The 26,014-nt window shown below is 36.1% G+C and overlaps 1 protein-coding gene across 1 annotated transcript in view; it reads right to left on the bottom strand.

Annotated features, from left to right (window-relative positions):
- Positions 1-26,014, bottom strand: part of DNAH12 (dynein axonemal heavy chain 12) — a 232,143-nt gene that overhangs the window by 53,908 nt on the left and 152,221 nt on the right. Inside the window, exons 50-58 of the mRNA XM_078076858.1 lie at positions 24,352-24,441; positions 23,716-23,856; positions 21,704-21,945; positions 20,296-20,443; positions 19,862-20,007; positions 9,251-9,465; positions 7,839-8,031; positions 6,077-6,269; positions 3,633-3,805 (exon numbers count right to left, since the gene is read on the bottom strand). Coding sequence (XP_077932984.1) covers positions 3,633-3,805; positions 6,077-6,269; positions 7,839-8,031; positions 9,251-9,465; positions 19,862-20,007; positions 20,296-20,443; positions 21,704-21,945; positions 23,716-23,856; positions 24,352-24,441 — 1,541 coding nt within the window. The remainder of the gene's footprint in view (positions 1-3,632; positions 3,806-6,076; positions 6,270-7,838; positions 8,032-9,250; positions 9,466-19,861; positions 20,008-20,295; positions 20,444-21,703; positions 21,946-23,715; positions 23,857-24,351; positions 24,442-26,014) is intronic.

Here is a 26,014-nt window from a genome sequence, read left to right as displayed (position 1 = left end):
TTCGACAAAGCAGGAAAAAATATGCAATGGAAAAAAGACAGTCTCTTCAATAAATGGTGCTGGGAACATTGGACAGCTATATACAGAAGAATGAAACTCGACCATTCTCTAACACCATACACAAAGATAAACTCAAAATGGATGAAAGACCTCAATGTGAGACAGGAAGCCATCAAAATCCTAGAGGAGAACATAGGCAGTAACCTTTTGACATTGGCCACAGCAACTTCTTTCAAGATACATTTCCAAGGGGAAGTGAAACAAAAGCAAAAATGAACTTCTGGGACTTCATCAAGATAAAAAGCTTCTGCACAGCAAAGGAAACAGTCAACAAAACAAAGAGGCAACCCACAGAATGGGAGAAGATATTTGCAAATGACACTACAGACAAAGGGCTGATATCCAAGATCTATAAAGAATTTCTCACACTCAACACCCAAAAACCAAATAATCAAGTCAAAAAATGTGCAGAAGACATGAACAGACACTTCTCAAAAGAACACATACAAATGGCTAACACACACATGAAAAAATGTTCATCATCATTAGCGATCAGGGAAATTCAAATCAAAAGCCACATTGAGATACCACCTCACACCAGTTAGAATGGCAAAAATTGACAAGGCAAGAAACAATGAATGTTGGAGAGGTTGTGGAGAAAGGGGAACCCTCTTACACTGTTGGTAGGAATGCAAGTTGGTACAGCCACTTTGGAAAACAATGTGGAGGTTCCTCAAAAAATTAAAAATAGAGCTACCCTATGACCCAGCAATTGCACTACTGGGTATTTACCCCAAAGACACAGATGTAGTGAAAAGAAGGGCCATATGCACCCCAATGTTCATAGCAGCAGTGTCCGCAATAGCCAAACTGTGGAAAGAGCCAAGGTGCCCTTCAACAGATGAATGGATAAAGAAGATGGGGTCCATATATAAAATGGAATACTAACTCAGCCATCAGAAAGGATGAATATCCAACTTTTACATCAACATGGATGGGACTGGAGGAGATTATGCTAAGTGAAATAAGTCAAGCACAGAAAGTCAATTATCATATGGTTTCACTTCCTTGTGGAACATAAGGAATAGCATGAAGGACATTAGGAGAAGGAAGGGAAAAATGAAGGGGGGATATCAGAGGGGGAGATGAACCATGAGAGACTATGGACTCTGAGAAACAAACTGAGGGTTTTAGAGGGGAAGGGGTGAGAGGATGGGTTAGCCCGGTGATGGGTATTAAGAAGGGCACATATTGCATGGAGCACTGGGTGTTATACTCAAACAATGAATCATGGAACACTACATCAAAAACTAATGATGTACTGTATGGTGACATAACCTAATAAAATTAAATTAAATTAAAAAAAAGAGTACACAAGATCACTGTATTATTTCTTTTCTCTTTTTTATTAAGATTTTTTTTTAAGTAATCTCTGCATCCAACATGGGGCTCAAACCCACAACCCCAAATTAAGAGTTGCACGCTCCACTTACTGAGCCAGCCAGGCGCCCCACTGTATCATTTCTTATAACTGCATGTGAAGGGTGCCTGGGTGGCTCAGTCGGTTACCCGTCTGTCTTCAGCTCAGGTCGTGATCCCAGATTCCTGGGATGGAATCCCACATCGGGCTCCCTGCTCAGCGGGATGTCTGCTTCTCCCTCAACCCTCCCCCCTCCCTTGTGCTCTCTTTCTCTCTCAAATAAATAAAATCTTTTTAAAAATATAACTGCATGTGAATCTACATTTATCTCAAAATTAGTTTAATTTTAAAATTTAGTTTCATTTTTAAAAAGCAATCTTTTGGCCCATGGAAAGGGGATGAAGAACAGCAGATGGTGACACTTCTCTGAGCAGACCTTTTGTACAGGATTTACTTCTGGATTCACGTTAATGGTTTATATGCTCAAAAATATAATAAAATCAACAAGGATGAAGGGAAAATTCTAAAATGAAATACAAAAGAACCCCCAAACCAACAACAAATGAAGCTAACTGTACTGCACATGAATAATATCACTATACTGAAGGGAGAAAAGATTAATCAAGTAACTTTTGAATATAAATTTTTTATGTCACAAAACAAAAAGACTGTAATTTTCTGTGTGTACATATGCATTTAATTCTCTTCAATATACTCAAGAATCACTGAATTTGCTGATCACTACATCATACAGCAAATCTATGTTTAATATTTTCAGGAACTTCCAAAATATTTCCAAAGTGGCAATCCTGTAAACTGCAGGATTTTACAATCCTGCCGGCAGTGTATGAGGGTTCTGAGGACTCTACGTCCTTGCTGACACTTGTTAGTGACATTTATGTCAATTCCTTGGCTTGGATCTCCTCCATCGTGTGGACTGTGTAAATTCAAATTCCAAGTCCCAACTGGGAAAGCTTAGGGATATCAATCACTCAGGAGAGACTGTCCTACCAAGAGCCCCTGTAGACTATACACGGTAGGCTCAAATCATACTTTTATTCTACTTAACAAATACAGCAGGTACTAAATACCAGACATTGTGATAAACACTTCACAGATATTAAATTCTCATAACAGTTCTAAAAGGTAGGTACTATTATTATCTCTATTTTATAGATAAGGAAAATTGAGGCAATTACAGAAAGCCTGTATCAGCGTAGCTAGTATGTGGTGAACCGAGACTTAACCCCTTTCTCCAGTCTGACTCCAAAATCTGTGTATATTCATTAACTAATTAAAGTGAAAATATCTAGCAAACAATTAGAAATGTGGGACTGAAGCTTTTCAAAAAATATTATTTATTTTTAAGATTTTATTTATTTATTTATTTATTTTTAAAAGATTTTATTTATTTATTTGAGAGAGATGTGCAAGAGAGAACTCAAGCAGGGGGAGCAGCAGAGGGAGAGGGAAAAGCAGGCTCCTCACTGAGCAGGGAGCCCAACGCAGGGCTCAATCCCAAGACCCTGCAATCATGACCTGAGCTGAAGGCAGATGCTTAACTGACTGAGCCACCCAGGCACCCCTTAAGATTTTATTTTTAAGTAATCTCTACACCCAATGTGGGGCTCAAACTCACAATCCCGAGATCAAGAGTTGCATGCTGTACTGACTGAGCCAGTGAGGCACCCTGGGACTGAAACTTTTTAGAGATCTCAAGGGTGGAGAGAGGTATTGGAGTTGCCAGCAAAAATAAGTCAAGCACCATATTAAAATACTTAAAAGAGGCAAGAAGGACTAAAGCTAATCCCTCTATGCCTATATCTTGAGTAGGGGTGAAACAAAACTTAGAACAAAAAGGGGGCTTTCTCTCTCCCTTTCTTTCAACTTTCCCATATTTTTTTTTAAAGATTTATTTATTTATTTTAGAGAAAGAGATAGCACAAGGAGGAGAGGCAGAGGGAGAGGGAGAGAAAGAATCTCAAGCAGATTCTGTGCTTAGCGCAGAGCCCGACATCTCACCACCTTTAGATCACAACCTGAGTCAGATGCCTAACTGACTGCACCACCCAGGCGCCCTTCAACTTTTCCACGTTTTTAAATGTTCTATAATGAATGTGTATTACAAAGTAAGAAAAAAGTTACGTATTTTTTGGGAAAGGTTGGTGAAAATCCAACCTAGAGAGGATGAATGAAGCTAGAGAATGTTTACCTGTCATGAATAGAGTTGATATAAAGGTTGACAAACCAGGTGAGAGAGTACTGGTACATGGGATCAATGTTAGCCAGGTCTGCAATGCTGAAGAACAATACTGATGAATGTTTAGCAATGGCTCTGTAGCCTTCTCGAGACTCTGCTATTTTGAGTTCCGTTTTTTCTGCAATCTAGAAGAAAAGAAAAATCAGGATTAAGGAGTAGGAAATGTGTTTTTTAATTATGTATTTTTCATATAATAAAGTTTATATTTAAAAAAGAGCCCCCAACTCAATGACAAAATTATAGAGGCATAGTTTATAAGAAAAGGCTTTATTATGATAAAAGCTAGAAAGAAAGAAAGAAAGAAAGAAAGAAAGAAAGAAAGAAAGAAAGAAAGAAAGGAAGGAAGGAAAGAAAGAAAAAAAGAAAGAAAGAAAGAAAGAAAAGAATGATAAAAAGAAAAAGGGAAAGGAAAGGAAAGGAAGGAAAGAACTAGGGAGGGAAGGAAGAAAAAGAGAGGGAGGAAAACAAAGCATGAAAAATAGTTTAAAGTTGTGTTTCTTGTTTGGGGAATACCAGAGCTGTCAGTCTTTGCTTATTCTTTGCCTGAATCTGACATGTGTCTACTAATGTCACTCATTTTCTTTTATTTTAATAGGTCAGAGAGAGGGAGAAAGAGAGAGAGAGGATGTGTGCATGTGTGTTTAAGGTGTCAACATGCCCACCAGAACCCAGCCCAAAGTCTGGTAAAGTAGATATTCAGAAATAGTTCTTAGCTGATGGGTTATACATTAAGAGTACTTTTTTCAACTAGTTTCTCATATGTTTAACTTTTCTGGATATAATATGGGTGTTAGTTAATATTCGACCCCAAAAGAAAAAAATTCTCCAAGAGAGCAGCTCTTCAACTGACAACTCAATCTGAGAGATAGCTATTCTATAGGAAAAACGGGTAGAGCATTTATCCACCACTTCTCTTTCTTTGGACACACTAGGCACAGACTGCTGAATGAGTGTGCCTGTGTATCATGTTTATACTGAATGAACCTGGTTGTAGCTGATTCAATCAGGAGGTAGAGACAGAACTGGACCCAAGATAAGTTAAACCAATTTTTCTCCCAGGGAACTAGAACTTTAAGACCTCAGAAACTGAAGTCAAGTGGTACTGGGCACTACTGCTAATAAAAGATAATGGAACCAAATTAGGTTTCTACCATGCAAGACAAATGTATGAAGGAACAGATACAGTAGTTTTACAGGAGAAACTGGTCTTCTTATGGAGCAGAGAGGCACAGATGAGGACTACCCAATCTTAGAGAGGGACAGACAAAGAGCATAGAAACTTTCCATTTATTCTTGAGGCCTGTATATATTTCCATAATTGGGAAAATAAAATGCCCCCCTATGTCTTTTTTTAAATTTGAGTGTAGTTGACACACAATGTTACATTAGTTTCAGGTGTACAGCATAGTGATCGGACAAGTGTATACGTTATGCCATGTTCACCACAAGTGTAACTACCATCTGTCAGTATAGGACACTATTATAATATCATTGGCTATATTCCTCATGCTGCCCTTGTTTCTTTCTTATTTGAGCTAATTTGAATAGGCTTTTGTTCTTTGCAAACAAACTTCCCCCAAAATTATACTGGAAGCAAATTGAAAAAGAATCAAAAGGTTGACAATTAACAAGTCAGGAAATGACAGATGTTGGCGAGGATATGGAGAAAGGGGAACCCTCTTACACTGTTGGGGGGAATGCAAGTTGGTACAGCCACTTTGGGAAACAGTGTGGAGGCTCCTCAGAAAGTTAAAAATAGAGCTACCCTACAACCCAGCAATTGCACTACTGGGTATTTACCCCAAAGATACAGATGTAGTGAAAAGGAGCACATGCACCCCAATGTTCATAGCAGCAATGTCCACAACAGTCAAACTGTGGAAGGAGCCAAGATGTCCTTCAACAGATGAATGGATAAAGAAGATGTGGTTCATATATACAATGGAATATTTATTATTCAGCCATCAGAAAGGATGAAAATCTACCATTTACATCAACGTGGATGGAACTGGAGGGTATTATGCTAAGTGAAATAAGTCAATCAGAGAAACACAATTTCACTCATATGTGGAACATAAGGAATAGAGCAGAGGACAATAGGGGTGGGAGTGGGAAACCGAATGGGAAGAAATCAGAGAGGGAGACAAATCATATGAGACTCTCGACTCTAGGAAACAAACTGAGGGTTGCAGAAAGGGAGGTGGGTGGGGGATGGGGTAACTGGGTGATGGGCATTAAGGAGAGCACGTGATATGATGAGCACTGGGTATTATACTGAATTGATGAATTCCTATTGAACATTATATCAAAAACCAATGATGTACTATACCTTGGCTAATTGAATTTAAAGAAATAAAAACATTTTTTAAAAAAGTTTGCTAGGATTCTTTTTTCACCTGCTGTTTCTTTGTTATCTCATTGGACATCATTTTAGCGGAGTCTAAGACTTTAATTGCACTTTCATCTTCTAAAATGTTCCCTTCTGAAGATGATAGTGTTTCTAAAATTTTTTTCTCTATATCTTTTAGCTGTTTCTTATTAGCTGCAGACTGAAGAATAAGGGCATTTCGTTCCTCTTCTAATTCTGGTCTAAAAAGATAGAAACATTTAGTCTAAATTTGTAGTACTTTATCTAAATTCATATCTAAATATTAGATATCACAATTTTGTAGACATTTAAATAACTTCGTAATATGTAACACAAACTAAGGTATGTAACACAAACTTTATCCTAAGGAAAAAAGTTATTTCCATACAAATGATAATTTGAGAAATCTGAGCAAAAAAAATGATCACTAATTGTATATATGTAAAATGTGGCAATAACATATACCACAGTAAGTCTAAGAATGTGTTAAGTTTATGGCTGAGATGGTTATATGAGGTTAGGAACTGGAGAAGAAACACAATAGTCAACTTCTTATCTACATCTTGGCTTTGCCATATTCTGTGTTATTTTCATCATGTCTTCCATAAGAGCAGAAAAGATGACTTGTCATACAATTGCCTTTTCAAGTAAAAGATAAAACTGGCACTTAACATCTTCACAAAGATAGTATAAAACTTCAGAATAACATAATTCACCATGTTATAGAATATGTTAGGACATGGTTCTGTCTTGGATACTATGCAAGTAGGATTCATATATTGGAAGTAACAAAAGTACCTCATGATTACATAATGTCACTTATAATTTGATTTCCTGTAATAGACTGCTTGATGTTGCGTGAAGCTCCAAGTGGAATCAAAGATTCCCTTCAGGTAGTAATTCTTTACTAGTAGCCCTATCAGGTATCTTAATATCTTTTCTCTTTTAAAAAAATAACACATGCTAGTAATGGAAAGAATGAAAAAATAATAAAAATTACCCATGATCTTATCACCCTCAGAGATGATCACTGTTAACATTCTGGCATATTCCCTCCCAAACTTTTTAATATATATATTAATATAATAAATATATATATCCATTCATACAGTAACTATTTTTTTTACAAAATATTGCCCATACCATGTATAGTTTTGTATCCTGCTTTTTCATTCTCATCTAAATATTTCATCACTCATTCTTATTTCATTGTTTCACTATATTATTCAAATATTTCATTATTTCAGTGACATCCTGCATTTAAATCTTTGAACATATTTCTGATTTTGTCCACAGCATATATTCTTCTGGGTGAATTTTTTTGGCTCAAACAATCAGATACAAGTCAGAAGTCATGGCATGTCACCTGAATCCTACTACTCATGCTAAGAGCCCAGTATAGCATGGTTGACTTATAACTTACTTGCTATAGAATGGCAATTTTACTTTTTTTTTTTTAAGATAGAGAGAGAGTGTGCATGCGAGTAGAGGGGAGGGGCAGAGGGAGAGGGAGAGAGAGAATCTTAAGCAGACTCCACACTCAGCACAGAGTCTGAAGTGGGGCTTGATCTCATGACCCTGGTATCATGACCTGAGCCAAAACCAAGAGTTGGATGCTTAACCAACTGAGCCACCTAGGCACCCCAAGGATGGCTATTTTAAAGGATTACATAATTTATAATAACAAAATGTAAACTTTGACAAGGTTTTGAAATAATCACATAACAAGTATTAATGGCCTACAAATTTTCCCCTCTAGACCATCTGGAGGCATATAAGAAAATACATACCTCTCCTTTGCAACAACAATACCTAGTAACTGATCTTCAAGACCTTCTGGAGTTATCATGAAATTGAGTAAAGACACCTTTGTAGCCAGTTCTGGCATATAGTGTGGATTTCTCAGTTTTGTGGTGATATAAAACTTGAAATCAAAGGAATACTCAATAATGACCTCACCAAGTCTGATGCAATCAATGCCACCTATATTTTAGAAAACAAATGCATGATAAGTAAGCCAAAGTTGTATAGCCCCTCCCTCTGTTAAGGTTGTTCCTAGGTTACAAAGTAAAGGGTCCTAAAGTAATTTAAAATAGAATAGAGATGTGACAAAGTCATAGAGGCAAGTAAACAATTATACAGAAGGACTCATTCATTCTGGGGTGGCATAAGACATTTTCTCTGGTTGTCATGGAGCCTTCTAAATTAAGATTCCTTTTGACCTTACCTCCTCTATCAATTTTCAGTCATGATTTCAAGATTATTTGTATATGACTGAAGCTCTTAAAAGTACTAGAGTTTATTATGGAAAGAACCCAAATGTCCATCAACTGATGAATGGATAAGGAAGATGTGGTATATATACACAATGGAATACTACTGAACCCTCAAAAAGAATGAAATCTTACCATTTGCAATGATGTGGATGGAGCTAGAGTGTATTATGCTAAGCAAAATAAGTCAATCAGGGAAAGACAAATACCATATGTTATGTTTTCACTCATATGTAGAATTTAAGAAGCATAACAGATGAACATAGGGGAAAGGGGAGAAAAAGAGAGGGAGGCAAACCATAAGAGACTCTTAATTATAGAGTACAAACTGGGGGTTGCTGGAGGGAAGGTGGGCCAGGGATGGGCTAAATGGGTGATGGGTATTAAGGAGGGCACTTGTTGTAATGAGCACTGGGGGTTATATATAAGTGATTAATCAGTCATTGGGTTCTACTCCTGAACCCAATATTACATTATATGTTAACTAGAATTTAAAAAAAAACTAAAAGCCAAGCAAAGAAAAAAAAGTACTAGAGTTTGGCAGAGATAAAAATTTTTATAAGCAGAAAGATTTAAGGTGGGCAATGTTTACCTAAAGTCAACTCTAGTCCACATTAACTTCTAATGGACTTTGTGAGCTCCGTGGTCACAAGACAAAGGGATTTCAGGCTTAACTTCTTTATGTTCTCTACTGAATAACAGTCTAGTAAACAGTGGTTAACATAATGAACAGAGGGCAAGATATTTATTTTAGATTATCTGACCAATATTCATTCCTGATACTTGTTGCAAATTTCCTTTCACACATAACAATGACACAGAAGTTCTGAGTTATTAACATTATACTTAAATTTATGTAGTGGCTTTCTTGCCTCAAAGACCACTGAACCATCTTTCAGTGCTACCAACTAATACTAATTAACTTGTACCTTGCTTAAAAGTTTGTCTAAGTAGTAAAGGCTCCAAAGATGGGTCCAGTTCTTCACCAACGTTTTCTAATAGAAGTGGAGTTCCGAACTGAATAGAGTTTTCCAATGTTCTCATATAGTCTGAATCTGATAGCTTAATAACACTAAGCTGATTTTCTCTTTCAGAGTTTTTGATCCACTTATTGGCTTGACCCTGTGGGTCAATCATTAAAGGCCTAGAATATAATAAGAGATATTCTGAGGGGAATACATAGATGCTGATTTCTTTAAAATTATGTAATTTAAATAACAAACATCACCATCAATCTGTACAAATGCAAAGTGTTTCACATACATTATCAGGATTAATCTTCACAAGAGTCCTTTGAGAGAAAAGTAAAAAAGAGTTTTGTGATTTATTTATTTTTAAGATTTTATTTATTTATTTGACAGAGAGAGAGAGAGTACAAGCAGGGGGAGCAGCAGGCTCCCGCTGAGCAGGGAGCCCAATGCAGGGCACGATCCTAGGACCCGGGATCATGACCTGAGCTGAAGGCACACGCTTAACTGACTGAGCCACCCAGGCGCCCCTGTCATTTATTTGTGAAATGAGGAAATTCAGTCTCAGGGAGTACTTTGTCCAAGGTTCCAAAACTAGTTCCATGTCAGAAGTAGCATCTTGTGAACCTGTAAGCTGTGCTCTTTCCAGTATAATGCACGGTCTTCACGGTAATTTTAATAAATAACACCTATTAACATAATACAAAAATAAACCTATTTATAAATAAAAATTTAAAGTAAGAGATCCAACAAATGTTGGAGAGGTTGTGGAGAAAGGGGAACCCTCTTACACTGTTGGTAGGAATGCAAGTTGGTACAGCCACTTTGGAAAACAGTGTGGAGGTTCCTCAAAAAATTAAAAATAGAGCTACCCTATGACCCAGCAATTGCACTACTGGGTATTTACCCCAAAGACACAGATGTAGTGAAAAGAAGGGCCATATGCACCCCAATGTTCATAGCAGCAGTGTCCGCAATAGCCAAACTGTGGAAAGAGCCGAGATGCCCTTCAACAGATGAATGGACAAAGAAGATGTGGTCCATATATACAATGGAATATTACTCAGCCATCAGAAAGGATGAATACCCAACTTTTACATCAACATGGAGGGGACTGGAGGAGATTATGCTAAGTGAAATAAGTCAAGCAGAGAAAGTCAATTATCATATGGTTTCACTTATTTGTGGAACATAAGGAATAGCATGGAGGACATTAGGAGAAGGAAGAGAAAAATGAAGGGAGGGAAATCAGAGGGAGAGATGAACCATGAGAGACTATGGACTCTGAGAAACAAACTGAGGGTTTTAGAGGGGAAGGGGGTGGGGGGATGGGTTAGCCCGGTGATGGGTATTAAGGAGGGCATGTAATGCATGGGGCACTGGGTGTTATACGAAAACAATGAATCGTGGATCACCACATCAAAAACTAATGATGTATTGTATGGTGACTAACATAACATAATAAAATTAAATTAAAAAAAAATAAAGTAAGAGATCTACTAGCCTATAATGGACTTCCTCAGTTTTGAGTAGAACCATAATTTCCAAATTTTGTCTGGAACATATTTGAGATCTATTTAGTAAATTTTTCTATGTAATTATGGTAAAAGCTTTGTGTTCAAGAACAAATAATTCACGGTTTAAGATATCTAAAATATGACATGTTTTTCTCTTCCTCAGTGATGATACTGACTGTCCTAGGTTTTTTTTATATTCAGTACAGTGCATTAAATCATTTTTAAAAAATGTTAGTATGGAAAGGGGAGTTTTGTCCCAAGTTGCTTTGGCTTTCTCAGACATTGTCTTTCTGTTTCAACTTCTAGGGATAAATCCCCTTTTCTTTTGCCTACAAAAGCAAAACAAAACAAAACAAAACTCTTTAATCAATTACTATCAGATAATGCTTTTTTTTTTTTTAAAGATTTTATTTATTTGACAGAGAGAGACACAACGAGAGAAGGAATACAAGCAGGGGGAGTGGGAGAGGGAGAAGCAGGCTTCCCGCGGAGCAGGGAGCCCGACGCAGGACTCGATCCCAGGACCCTGGGACCATGACCTGAGCCGAAGGCAGACGCTTAACGACTGAGCCACCCAGGTGCCCTCAGATAATGCTTTTAAATAATTTTTCTTTCCTTTCCGAAGACAAAACAATCAGCATTTTTCACAGAGCCAAAACAAACAATCCTAAAACTTGTATGAAATCACAAAAGACCCCAAATAGCCAAAGTAATCTTAAAAAAGAAAAGCAAAGCTGGAGGCATCACAGTTCTGGACTTCGAGTTATATTATAGCTGTAGTGATGAGGACAGTATGGTACTGGCACAAAAACAGACACATAGATCAATGGAACAGAATAGAAAACCCACAGATGAATCCACAGCTATAGAGTCAACTAATCTTTGACAAAGCAGGAAAGAATGGAAAAAAGATAGTCTCTTCAACAAATGGTGTTGGGAAAACTGGACAGCAACATGCAAAAGAATAAAACTGGACCACTTTCTTACCTCATACACAAAAATAAATTCAAAATGGAGGAAAGACCTAAACATGAGACAGAAAACCATCAAAATCTTAGAGGAGAACACAGGCAGTAACCTCTTTGACATTGGCTGTCACAACTTCTTACTAGATAGGTCTCCTGGGGCAAGGGAAACAAAAGCAAAAATAAACTATTGGGACTTCATCAAGATAAAAAGCTTCTGTACAGCGAAGGAAACAATCAACAAAACTAAAAAACTAAAAGGAAACCTTTAGAATGGGAGAAAATATTTGCAAATGACAGACTGGATAAAGGGCTAGTATCCAAAATATATAAATAACTTATAAAACTCAATGCCCAAAAAACAATCCGGTTTAAAAATGGGTAGACGACATGATTAGAAATTTTTCCAAAGACATGCATGTCTTTGGGAAAGATGATCAACATCACTCACCATCAGGGAGATACAAATCAAAATGATGATAAGATACCACCTCACACCAGTCGAAATGGCTAAAATTAACAACACAGGAAACAACAGTTGTTGGCGAGGATGTGGAGAAAGGGGAACCCTCTTAACTGTTGGTGGGAATGCCAATTTGTGCATCCATTGTGGAAAACAATATGGAGGTTCCTCAAAAAGTTAAAAATAGAACTACCTTATATTCCAGCAATTTCACTACTAGGTATTTACCCAAAGGATACAAAAATACTGATTCGAAGGGACACATGCATCCTGATGTTTACAGCAGCATTATCAACAATAGCCAAATTATGGAAAGAGCCCAAATGTCCATCACCTAATGAATGGATAAAGAAGATGTAGTATGTATATACAATGGAATATTAGTCAGCCATAAAAAAGAATGAAATCTTGCCATTTGCAATGACATGGATGGTGCTGGAGAATATTATGCTATGGGAAATAAGTCAGTCAGAGAAAGACAAATACCATATGATTTTGATCATATGTGGAGTTTAAGAAACAAAGTAGATGAACATGGATTGGGGGGAGAGGGAAACCAGGAAACAGATTGTTAACTGTAGAGAACAAACTGAGGGTTACTGGAGGGGAGATGGGTGGGGGGATGGGTTAAATAGGTGATTAAGATTAAGGAGTGCACTTGTTGTGATGAGCACTGGGTGATATATGGAAGTGATGAATCACTAAATTCTACACCTGAAACTAATATTACTCTGTATGTTAACTAACTGGAATTTAAATAAAAATTTGGAAAAGAAAAAAAATAAAGAAAAGAAAAAACAACCCAATTAGTAGCTGACTGGTTGTTTTCCTTCCCAGCTCAAATTGTGCTGAAATCCTATTAAAAATACAAAAAAGTCTGGATACTAGTTGAAATTTACTTTTGCTATCACAGCAAACAGTGGGAAAGTGTTCTGGAAATGAGAAAGTTATTTTGCATACAACTGCTTAAAAATTGACTAGACTAGATGCTTTTAGTACTTTTCATGGCCTTGTTTAAAGGAACTGGTTTCATCCTTATATATCCTTGTTATTGGAAAAATATAGTATTGTTGATTCCCTTGCAAAAAGTAGCAATTTTTGTAAATTAACATTTAATGCTAATCAATGTTCTTAGTAATGCATAAATTAATGTTCTTGGTAATACAATGTTTAGGGATTGTTGTTTATTCTAAAAGATATCTAATTCCTACTTAATACACTCTTATGTGAGGATTGAATATATAAATGGAAAATTGAGTTGCATCCAGAGAGATGAGGCCCTGCCATAGCATTTGTATTTCAAGCACACCTTACTGTAGGTATGACAGTAATGCTAGCCTACATTTGAGATCCGTGGGCAGTCTGAATTAAAAAGCATTATCCATCTACGCTTCTGACAGAGGAAGTAATCTTGGAGAAAATTTTGCTGTTAAGTAGCCAGAATGATGTGTTAATAAAGCAGCAAAGTATTTTCATTGTGGTTAAAAAGTAAGCAAAGTCAGATTTTGAGATATAGACACTAAAATGAGTAATTTGAAGATGACAATTATTTTTAAAAACTAACATTTATTGAGTACTTATTGTGTACTAGGCACTTTCTCATAACATTTCTATGAGGTAGGAGTTGTTATCATCCCCATTTACAGGTGAGGCACCTGAGGCATTGAGAGGTCAAGTAAGTTACCCAAATCTCAAGACAGAAAGTAATAGGGGAAAATTTGAATTCAAATATCATGATGCTTGAGTCTGCCCTGCTTCGACCATTGTACAATATTATAAACAAACAAACCTCTAGAAATCATGAACAAGCACAATAAGGATTAATTATACACTACAGTTCTAGCAGTATGACTGGCTAAATAACCAAAAAATCCTCCTGCCACCTAGTACTGATAGATAAAATATGACATTTTTTTAAATACATAGGTGCCATACATACATAATACATAAGTACATAAAATATATGTATAGAAAAATACAGACTCCAGAAACACAGGCAAAACTGAATTCCAGAACAGTAAGTATGGGGGCAGAAATGACAGCTAGCCTTGGGGAGACTGTCAGTTCTGATAACCTAGGGGCTCCTTGAGACCATATGTGGCAGGAAGCTGGAACTGAGACCCTTGTATTAAGCTTACACCCACAAAAGTCTTAGTGAAATCATAGATAGAAAAAAATCCAACTCAATGAAGGAAGTGTTTTTATTCCTGTTTTACCTCCAGCTGGGAAAAAGACCCCTGAGAATCTGTAGCCAGAGATTTATATTTCATGCAGGTTTAGGGTACAAGTTTACACTATGTGAGCCAGGAAGCTCCAAGCTGGAAAACATGTATTGGGCCAGTAATACTACTAGGAATCCTGGGAAAGGTAAGGACAAAGCACACATTGCAGCTCGGGCAGGAGAAAAGAAAAACTCAACCCCTGAGGATAGTCAGGATGGGAGCAAGAAAATGTCTTTGGCTAAAAACATAATACCTTTACCAACATTTACCTAGTAGAAATCTCTTACTCTAGGAGAGGAGTAAGAAACTCCTGTTTAAGATCAACCACAGGTAGAAGGCAGAATTTAGCTGTCATAGGAAGGAGGGACAGAAAAGTGAAGAAGTCCTACTCCCAGAGGCCCACATAAACAGCACTTTCCTAAGACTGAGCAAGAATCAAAATTACAGAGAACTCCCACTCTGCCCCCCAAAACAATCTAACATGGAGCACAAAACAACAGCAATCTTCCTCCAGGGGAAGAGCAAAAATGTAGAGAGAGAGAGACACCCTCTGTGTCATGGGCATTTATGAACAGCTGAAAGCTGAAGAAAAACTCTAACACTGAGAAAAAAAAAAAACTCCAGAACCCTAGTCCTCATTCTAAGCATGGACCTACGGCTAGATTAATTTGAAACCTCTGGTCTTCTGAACTTTACCAGAGCAACAACAAAATCCAAACCCAGCTCAACTCATGATCAGACTGACTCAAGCCTCTGCACTAATAGTATGATAGAAGAAGAGGCATGCCCATTTCCAGTGGTTAATACCATTTAGCTCAGTTCCCCATTGTTAGACCCATGAAATCTGGCATTCAAGCAAATATTATGAGATATTTAAATAAGCAAGGAAAAAATGCCTAAACATTCTTAGAAGACAAAGAAATTAACAGAGGGCGCCTGGGTGGCTCAGTTGGTTAAGCAACTGCCTTCAGCTCAGGTCATGATTCTGGAGTCCTGGGATTGAGTCCCACATTGGGCTCCCTGCTCAGCAAGAAGTCTGCTTCTCCCTCTGACCCTCCCCCTCTCATGCTCTCTGTCTCTCATTCTCTCTCTCAGATAAATAAATAAAATCTTAAAAAAAAAGAAAGAAATTAACAGAAACAGACTCATAGATGACACAAATGTTGGAAATATTAGACAAGAAATTTTAAAATAACTGTGATTAAAATGTAAAAGAGTTAGTGGAAAAGGTGGATAACATGCCTAAAGAGATGATCTTTAGCAGAGAGATGAAACTATAAGAAAGACTGAAATGGAAATACTAGAAATAAAAAATATGATGTGAAATCTAAATAATTCCTTTCATAGGTTGTGTGTAGTTTCAATGTAACCATGATAGAAATTACCTAGACTAAAACTCAAAAAGAAAAAAGAATGGTTAAAAGCAAGACAGAGCATCCCATAGCTTTGGGACAATACCAAAAAGACTTACAGATGTAAGTGATCCTAGAGAGAAAAGAAGGAGAAAATGAAATAGATCTGAGAATCTCAGAAAACTTCATTCAGAAAAAATACCAAGATTAAAACACACACACACACACACACACACACACACACACACACACACACACATTTACCTAGACACATCATAGTCAAACTGCTGAAAACTAAAGACAGAGAAAAATTTGAAGATTGTCAGCAGAAAAAAGACATTGCATAAAGAGGAACTAAAATAAGATTTAAAGCAGACTTCTCATCAGAAACTATGCAAGCAAGAAGCAATGGAATGACATCTTTAAAGGGAAAAAAAACCTTTAAAAACCTGTCAACTCAGAATTCTAAACCCAGCAAAAAGTAGCTTCCAAAATGAAGATGAAATAAAGAAAAAATTCTGAGTGCATTATTTGCCAACAGACCTATATACAAGAAGTGTCAAAAAATATTCTTCAGGAAAAAAATTTTAAAAAAGAAAAAAATATTCTTCAGGCAGAAGAAATATAAAATCAGAAACACAAAGAAATGAAGAGGTCCAAAAATAGGGGGAAAATGAAGGTAAAAAAAAAATCCTTATATTTAATCACTCTAACAGATAAATTATTGTCTAAAGCAAGAAAAGTAACAATTTATTGTGAGATTTATGACATATGACAAAGTAAAATATGCAACAACAGCACAATAGGTAAAAAAGAGATACTGGAATTACACTGTTGCAAGATTCTTATGCTGTATGTATAGTAGTATATTATATTTTGAAAGTATTCAGTGATAAATAATATTGTAAGCTCTAGAACAAACACTAAAAATAAGGAATATTTAACAAATAAGCCAATGAAATCATAAAAAATTTCAATTAATCCAAAGCCAGGTGGAAAAAAAAAGATAAAAGGGACAAAGAAAAAATGAGACAAAAGAACTAGCAATATAGCAGATTTAAATCTAAATGTATCAATAATTCCATTAAGTATAAATGATCTAAATACTCTGATTATGAGTAAAGACAATTATGTCAATATGTTAATTCAAAAATTAAAACAAAAAAGGCAAAAAGGTTATGTCACCCCCTCTCTCTATTTAAAACCCTCTAATGGTTGGAAATGTTCTGAATCTTGATTGTGGCAGGGATCATATGACCATAAACCTTAGTCAAAATTCATAAAATAGTACACCTAAAAGGGATAGATTTTTACTGTATATAAACCATACTTCAATAAACCTAACTTAAATTTTTTTTAAATGAGAAAAAGATATTTTCAGACCAATTCACAAGTACTCACTAAAAGAAACACTAAAGTGACAAAGTTAGTATTATAAATCCATGAGGAAAGGATGAATACTTCAATAAACAGTGACACAGTGCTGGGGTACATGACTGTCACTATATAAAAAATAAAATTAGATTCTTACTTTTTATCATGTCCAAAGATACAAAAAAAAAAGCAAGCACCAGAGTCCTAAAAAGGTACACTGTTTTCCCAGTTTATGACTCTTCTGAGAACTACACTCTTGACCTTCAATGCCCATGTTTGTTACTATAATGGCTTGGTCCCAAGTCATAGGTGACTAAACCTAGGATGGATATTTGTCCCAAGCTAAGCCAGTCAGATTTTTCTCTCACAGGAATTTGAAGTTTGACTTGATGGTTCTGGTTAATCTGTATTTTTCAACTGATGTGTTTTGTGAACTTAGGAACTGAGGCTTCCATAGTGAACAACCATATGCACAGAGGAACAGAGATAGACCACATCATTAGAGATAGACTAATGAAGCAGCTGTGCAGAGAATAACACAGAAGATTGTTCCTACACCCTGAGAGACAGAAGACAGACAGAGCAGTTTTCACCTTCCAGAGGCCTGGTGGCCCACACTTTCTCTGAGGTACACTTAAGATAGTCTAAGATACACTTAAGATAGAGTAACCAAAAGAGTGAACCTTAGCTACATTACTGGGTTTTGCTACCAGAGACAGAGAGGAGACTAAGCTTCTGTGGCCACTTATATTGGTGTCAAGAAGGATGACAGCCATAGATGACTAGACTGGGCTCAAGTGGCAAGAAGTGAAGTCTGAACTGTAAGGATGGAGATTAATCCTTTAAAAGTCACCCAGCCCATGGCCTGTGGACCAGTTGGTGCACAAATAACAGGTAGAAAGGGTGACTCCTTTGAAATATTACTTTATTAGAAGAGCCAGCTTTCTTCCAGAAAATGACAGATTGTTTTCCTCAATTTACATATGACCCTGAAACCTCTGATTTCCTCAAATTTTAATTAAGATATAAATATACCAACAGCATTTTCTGAACTGCAATTTAAAAAATCTGAATGGCCACCAATGCATTGAAAGGAGTTCTAAAACAGAATTATAAAAACTTGGGGTATAATATTCTGTTAAGTAGAACATTTCCTGCTCTACCAGAGAACATATTTTTTTGAATAGCTAAATATACTTTCTCAGATTATGATAAATTTACTATAATTATCTAGAAGTTTCAATCTAAGAATGTTCACACTCAAGCAAAATCTGAGTGAAAAAACACTCAAAATATGATCATACACATCCTTATTTTGTTAAAACAATACCGTCAATATAAAGGAAACTTAGATGTCTTGAAGTAAGGTTTCCAAAGTATAAAAACAAACAATAATTCAGACATTCAGAATGTAAGATTTCCTTATATGTATCTCATATTCCACAAGATGACTAAAATTTCCATTACAGTTTTAAAGGTAGTGAATGTGATATCCTATTCCACACACTTCACACAGTAATTAAAAAACAAGGTTTTGGAAGTTAAATTGCCTGGGTTAAAATTCTCATTCCACCATTTTAGCTCAGTTATCTACTAAATTTCAAATTATTAAATCACTCCTGGCCTCAATTTCCTCATCTGTAAAATGGAATAATAATAATGTCTAACTCATAGGAATTTTTGAGAATATAGGGCACTTACAGCGGTACCTCATGACTATAAGAGCTCAACAATATTTATCATAGTATGTTTGAGATAAAGTCCAATGAAAAGACTTAAAATTAAATGACAACATGGATAATCATTTACAGGAAATGATTTCTCAGACCAGAGTAATGGTCCAAGCTTTTCAAAGTGATATAAATAAAAGGATAATAAAACCATTTGAAAAGTTCATATAGTTATCACACTATCAATGATAGTAATTCAAAAAGATATCCATGAAATTGCATAAATTACCAAGTTATAGTATCTTAAAAACAGGTAGAAATACCTAGTTAAAATAAATACAGTGAATAGCCAAAAACTGGAAAGAGCCCAGATGTCCATCAATAGGAGAATGTAGACATGCCATACAATGGAATATTACTCAGCCACAAAAAATAGGAATGTTATGGTTTGTGGAAGAAGCCTTACACAAAAGAGTATATACAGTATGATTCTGTTTATATGAAGTTCTAGAATAGGCAAAACTACCCTGTGGTGGAAAATAATCAGAGTAGTAATTTCCCACTGTGGGGTAAGAGTGAGGATTTACTGGGAAGGGACATAAGAGAACTTCCTGGATGTTAGTCATGTTCTGTATGTGTATCAAGTGTACACTTTTGTTGGAACTCATGAATGGTATACTTACCTCTTGTGTATTTCATTGTACATAAATTTTACATCAAAAGAAAAAACCCAACCAAACAAAAACAACTTAATGATATGTATGCTGAAGCATTTGGGGGAAAGTATAACCATATCTGCAACTTATGTTGCAATGTATAAAAAGGATGAGTTGACAGATGGATAGAGGGATGGGTAAGTATGTGATAAAGCAGCAAGAATAATAAAATGTTAATTGCAGAATCTGGGAGGTGGTAGGTATGTGGGTGCGTACTCTGAAGTCCTGTCAACTTTTCTCTACGTTTAAATACTTTCAGATAAAATAATTGAAAAATACTTTATGTTCCTTACCAGCGCCTGGAGTTATTAACAATCACTCCATTATCTATGGAGAAAGTATCTGTTGGCAATCCAGCAATATTCCAAGCTCTAATTTTTACTGGATCACCCAGAGTCTTACTCAATGAGAACTCTTCTGAACATGGAATTTTTTTCTCCTGTAAGAAATAAACAAATATCTAATGTTTTTTTATCTTGTTGAAATATTTTTTAAATTACTGATTTGTCATTAGATATTACTTAATAACTCTAAAAAAATAGAAAAAAACTGAATTGAAAGTTGGACTATAAAAGTATTTTACTGATCAAACAAGAAGAAAAAACAAGACCCCATACTTTAAGCTATTTCTTCTCTTCTTCATCCTTATTACCATCTTTTCCTCCATAATACCCCAAAACATACTTTGAATGTGCAAAAGGAAACTTATGAAATATAAAACTATTACCTTGCACAACATGCTCCAATTTTCTGTACATTTTTGCCGAAAGCCAGAAGTGAAAGCACCAAGATAGGCTATTACTCCTGCTGAGACTAAGACATCACCTGTCAAATTTTCATAAATTATCTGAAGGTCATCTGCAGCCTGAGACCATCTGTGAGATTAACCAAAGGAAAAATAGCCTCACCAGAGATAATGATGGAAGACAGTAATAGAAAGGGTAAGGGACTTCTAGTCCAAATTCTGTAACAAAAAGCCATGAAATGTTGGACTCTTATCTATAAAATGAGGAGGTTGGGTCCCTTCTAGCACTGACATGCTATAATATATCTATGCTATATGAATGACAATCCATCTTTCATTATTAGATCACTAGGCATTTCTTGCAGAACTTGACCCTTGGGAATAAGCAAGAACAAAAACAAAAACACGCCGGCAGTTTGTGTAATAATTTTCTCCAGGATGATTTATTTGGTCTAGTGGCCCTGCTATTTGTTTCAGTATTTACTGTTAGTCTGTAAAACATAAAAAAATTTGCAATTCATTACCAAAAATTCCATTTAAGTTGTATAACAGCTGCCATACTAGTGCTAAGGTTGGTATTTTTTCCATTTCATGAAGTCTTTACAATAAAAAAGTGCATTTCAAAACCACCTAATCTGCACTACAAAGTACTGTCAAAGGCCTATTACCTTATCATGCTATTCACTCAACACATATAATTAATAAATGAGATAGCTGGCTGGCCAGTCCAAATAAATAGATTAGGATAAAGTTAACTGTTTTTGTTAGATCAGTCCAGTTATATCTTCTTTGAAATAAATTTTAAGAAAGTGAACCATAGGGGCGCCTGGGTGGCTCAGTTGGTTAGGCGACTGCCTTCGGCTCAGGTCATGATCCTGGAGTCCCGGGATCGAGTCCCACATCGGGCTCCCTGCTCGGCGGGGAGTCTGCTTCTCCCTCTGACCCTCCCCCCTCTCATGCTCTCTCTCTCTATCTCATTCTCTCTCTCAAATAAATAAATAAAAAATCATAAAAAAATAAAAAAAAATAAAATAAAATAAAAAAAAAGAAAGTGAACCATATATCCACTACTCCCCCCACCCCCGCGAACATTTTATTATGAAAAAATTTGAACACACATAAAATTGGAAAGAATTATACGCTGATCACCCACACACTCACCACTTAAAATAAAAATTATCCTTTGCCTTATAAAAAATTTGGAAACAAGTGGCAAACACCATCCTTGACACTGATATTCTGCTGGGAGAACCCTGGCCAGGCGCCTTGTTGAATGCCCCACATTCTAAACCAGACACTTAAAAATCAATAATCATAATAAACACCCAAAGAAAGTAACATATTCAAGGCTGACTTTCTTAAATGTTGTTAAAATAAGTAGATATCTGACCTTGATTTTTCTCCACCCAGTCCTCCAATTAGTTTTGAGGCTCTCTCAAGCTTCTTAGCACAGAGTTCCACCTGGTCTTCTAAACGAGCCTTTTCCTCAGTTTTCTCAATAAATGTTCTTTGTAAATTTTCCAAATGATGTTCTACTTCTGCCAATTCTGCTCTCTTCTGATTCAAAAGCTCCATTATCTCTGCTAAGGACTTCTGAGCTTCTGTTAAGCGGGCTTTCTTAGGAGCCACTACCTGTTTGGGAACAATAAATGCAGCTAGGACGGGTGCTATTTAAAACTGACACCAAATAAGCCTTTACAGATATGATGGGTTAAAAGTGATTCATTATTATTATAAATATATTTGTTATTTATAATAATAAATTATACAAAATAAGTATTTTGACTTAAATCTTACATTTTTTTTTACCTAAATAAAGTAAAATATATTTATAGGTCATATCAAATATATAAAACATTCTGGAGTAGCAAATGATCATCTATAAATAGATGATTATTTCAGACTAACAAAATGTTATAATATGTAGCAAAAACAGTACAAGATATAGCAAAACGTCTCAAAATAATGAGAAGTTGCCATTCAACTGTTGCCAAAAACAGAGGGGAAAAAAACATGTAGCAGAAATTATAAATGTTTCAAATATACGAATATGCTTTGTGTGTGTGTGTATGGCATTTTCAAGTCTGTGGTCTTCTTCCCAGTTGGCTGAAGCATACATTTGCCTTGGGGGGGATTAAGACTATGATAATAGAATTACAAAGAGAAAGAAAGCCTTGATAATATATCAAGAATGGGGTTTGGTCAACTTGATCAGGGAGTGTATTTTAAGCCATTGGTAGAAAGAATTGAGAAGATGACCAAAGATAATATATGCCAGTTTGAAAGAAGGAAGATCTAAGTCTGGGGGTTCACTGCCATGAACGAAGCTGATGGCAAAGAGGGAAGGAGGAGGCAGGGATCAGACACCAAATGTCCTGTTTTCTCTCCTCGGGGCTGAAATCCTGAAGGGGGAATGTGTTAAATAAATAGAGAGCAGGAAGCTCCACTTTCTACTTTTGGCTTCAGAGGAGACCTTACTGAATATCTCCCTTCAACCCTCCCATAACAACATGGGGCAGCTGCATCAGAATGAAAATGGCAGTGTGGAGGTGTAGAGTGGGAAGTCAGGAAAGATTCTGAATGCCCTGGCTTCTCTGCTTCATGCCTTGTGAGACATGTGGACATGAGCTAGGTTGAGAGTTCCAAAACCTGCGATGGGGAGGGGACAAGATGTTCAATGGAAGAATATCCCAGATAAAATTAATTTTATTTCTTTGACAAGTCTACTCCCCCAAAACTAACAATCAAAATCCCTCCCTCTCTACAGGCACATGTACCTTACTAGGAATATCTTCCCAATTGTGACAGCCTCATCATTTATTCTATACTCTGAGATTATTCTAAACACATGCTACCATGTATTTTTATCTGCCTTTTTATTTATATTTCCTGCTTCCCTCAGTAGAATTCTGCAAGCTACAGAGGGCAAGGCCAGTGTTTCTGTGGTCCTTTACTAGCTAAATTTACAAAATGCTTTTAACCATTCTCCATAAAAGGTTCTTTACCTATGCATGCCATTGCTTCAGGGCAACTGTCCATGCTCTGCCTCTTAACTCTACTGGATCTTCTAACTTCTGACCCTTTGAATCAACTTTTTAATCTGCCACTTTGCCCTTGAAGTTTTGGCTTTTGCCCCAAGTCTCTACAGCTATAGGTCAATCTGGCCGATTCATCCCTGTTCCCACAACCCTACCACTCACTACCACTAGCCAAGACCAGGTTATATCACACACAAGTATTCTCTTCATCTACTAGGTACTCAACATCTGATGTCTGTGCTGCAGCAAGGTACATTCTTTCTGGTATCTGTTTTAGAAACTTCTTAATTAGTCAATATAGGCATAGATTTTAGTTTCTGGGAACATTTCAGTAGAAAATGAATATGTTGATCCTCCAAATAACCTTTGCAACTCTGTCATACACTTCCATAGCCATGATCCACTTGCACAGACCCTCAGCTGCAGAGGAAGCTTTAGCAATCTTAGAAGCGTCGAATTCAGGGTTTGTTAGGTATTCACCACGTATCTTCTGCATAACAGTCACCTATACAACAAACATTTCCATCTTAAAATTTCAACATATATCATACAATCATAAGATGAAAGATTACAGACATTGAAGCAACATGTTTCCTCCAAAAAAAATTAAAAGACTGTTGGCGATTGGGAAAATATGTGGAAATGAGAAAAAAAACAATTAAACCTTAATCAATAAATACAAGTTTGGATGGAAAAGTGCACTCTACTTTTTTATCTCACATACATTTGTGTTTCAGATTTATGAAACTATTATAAGACGGAGAACTGTTTCAAGTTAATAATACACTAAAACAGTAATTCATTAAATGACTTTCAGTGGTATGAAGGAGTGGTTTTATGCATTATGAGAATTCATAATGTAGTCAATAATATAATATTCCTGCATTATTTTAATCCTAAAAATGGACTATCTTATGTTTTATATAATATTGCATAATGTTAAAGATCTTATACACCTTGGCAAAGTTATATGTATAGAAAAAAATCCAATGAAACTCACTGGAATGTTGTCCTTGTCATATTCTCTCAATTCTCTTAAGAAATTCATATCTCCCAGAAGCTTTTTGCTAGGTCCCCAGTAATCTAATATCTATAAATAAAATTTGTAGAAACTTATTAAACATACAATTAAAGATGCTCAGTATAAACTTTTCTTCTTGAAGTTTAAGGTATATTATCCAGAGAAACCATATACTTTCAAAATATCAACTTATATCTCTTTGGAAATAGACTCCTCTCCCCAAAAACGTACTAAATATATCAAACATTTAAGATATGAACATAAACTTGTATACTGAATTCATTATTAAAAATTATACATTGAAAGGCAAATGATGCAATTATTTCTCTTTAGGAAATGTAAGAAAAGCAACTAGCATAAACACCATCAGAATTTCATATAAGAAAATGTATTTTTATTATTTCCAGCTTTTTTTTCCTTTAGTCTTGATTCTTTCAAACCAGAAAAGTAGTGCTATAGGCTGAAAGTGTCCCCTATCACCCCCATCAAAAGTTATATGTTGAAACCTAATCCCCAGTGTGTTGGTATTTGGAGACTGGGTCGTGGACAGGTGATTAGGTCATGAACGGGATTAGTGTCCTTAATAAAAGAGAGCTCCCTCCCGCTTCTGCCATGTGAGGACACAGCAAAAAGAATGTCATCTATAAACCAGGAAATGGGCCCTACACCAGACACTGAATCTACTGGAGCCTTGATCTCAGAATTCCCAGCCTCCAGAACCATGAGAAATAAATATAAGCCACCCCAGTCTATGGTAATTTGTAATAGCAGCCCAAAGGACTAAGACAGGTAGCAAACATTTTTCTTATGGATGGGACCTCCTCACCCAGCAAGGCTCCCCGAGTGAGATAAAGAAGAGAAAGAAGACAAGAATTACACATCACTCTGCCAGTTACAGGATAAAGTATATGGTACTTGTGCTAGCAAAGACGTTAAATAAGTAGCCCAACAGATTTTTTCCTAATTCCAGAAGCCTAATAGATAGGGTGTGTGTATGCATAAATGAGAATGACTTGGTAAGGTGAGAGCTGATTTATTTATTATCTCAGTAAAGTACAGAATGCATACACACACACACACACACACACACACACACACACACACACACCCCTCAATTCTCCAATCCAGGAATTCAAACCTAGGTACTATAAAAGCCTGAAAAGAAAATAAGTCCATAAATTTAGTTTAGGATGGATGCTAGGCCTTTCTTTTTAAGGGATATAGCCTTGAATAATAATCATAACAACAACAGCTAACATTTATTGTGAACTGTTGATAAAGCTTTATACACAAGAGCTTTATATGTATTATCTATCTATATGTATAATCTATATGTATCTATCTATACATATGATCTATATGCATCTATCTATATGTATAATCTAATCATCACATTAACTTTGTGAGGCAGGTACTATAATAATCCTCCAGAGTTCCACAGAAGTTAAGCATCTTGCCTAAGGTCACACTGCTAGTGGGACAGAATTTCTGAATACAGACATTCTGGCTCTAGAACACATACTTTTTTTTTTTTTTTAAGATTTTATTCATTTATTTGTCAGAGAGAGAGCACAAGTAGAGGGAACAGCAGGCAGAGGGAGAAGCAGGCTCCCCGCCGAGCAAGGAGCCCCATGCAGGGCTG

The sequence above is a fragment of the Halichoerus grypus genome, chromosome 1, assembly GCF_964656455.1.
Source record: "Halichoerus grypus chromosome 1, mHalGry1.hap1.1, whole genome shotgun sequence".
NCBI lineage: Eukaryota > Metazoa > Chordata > Mammalia > Carnivora > Phocidae > Halichoerus > Halichoerus grypus.
This window is presented reverse-complemented; position numbering and strand designations above follow the sequence as displayed.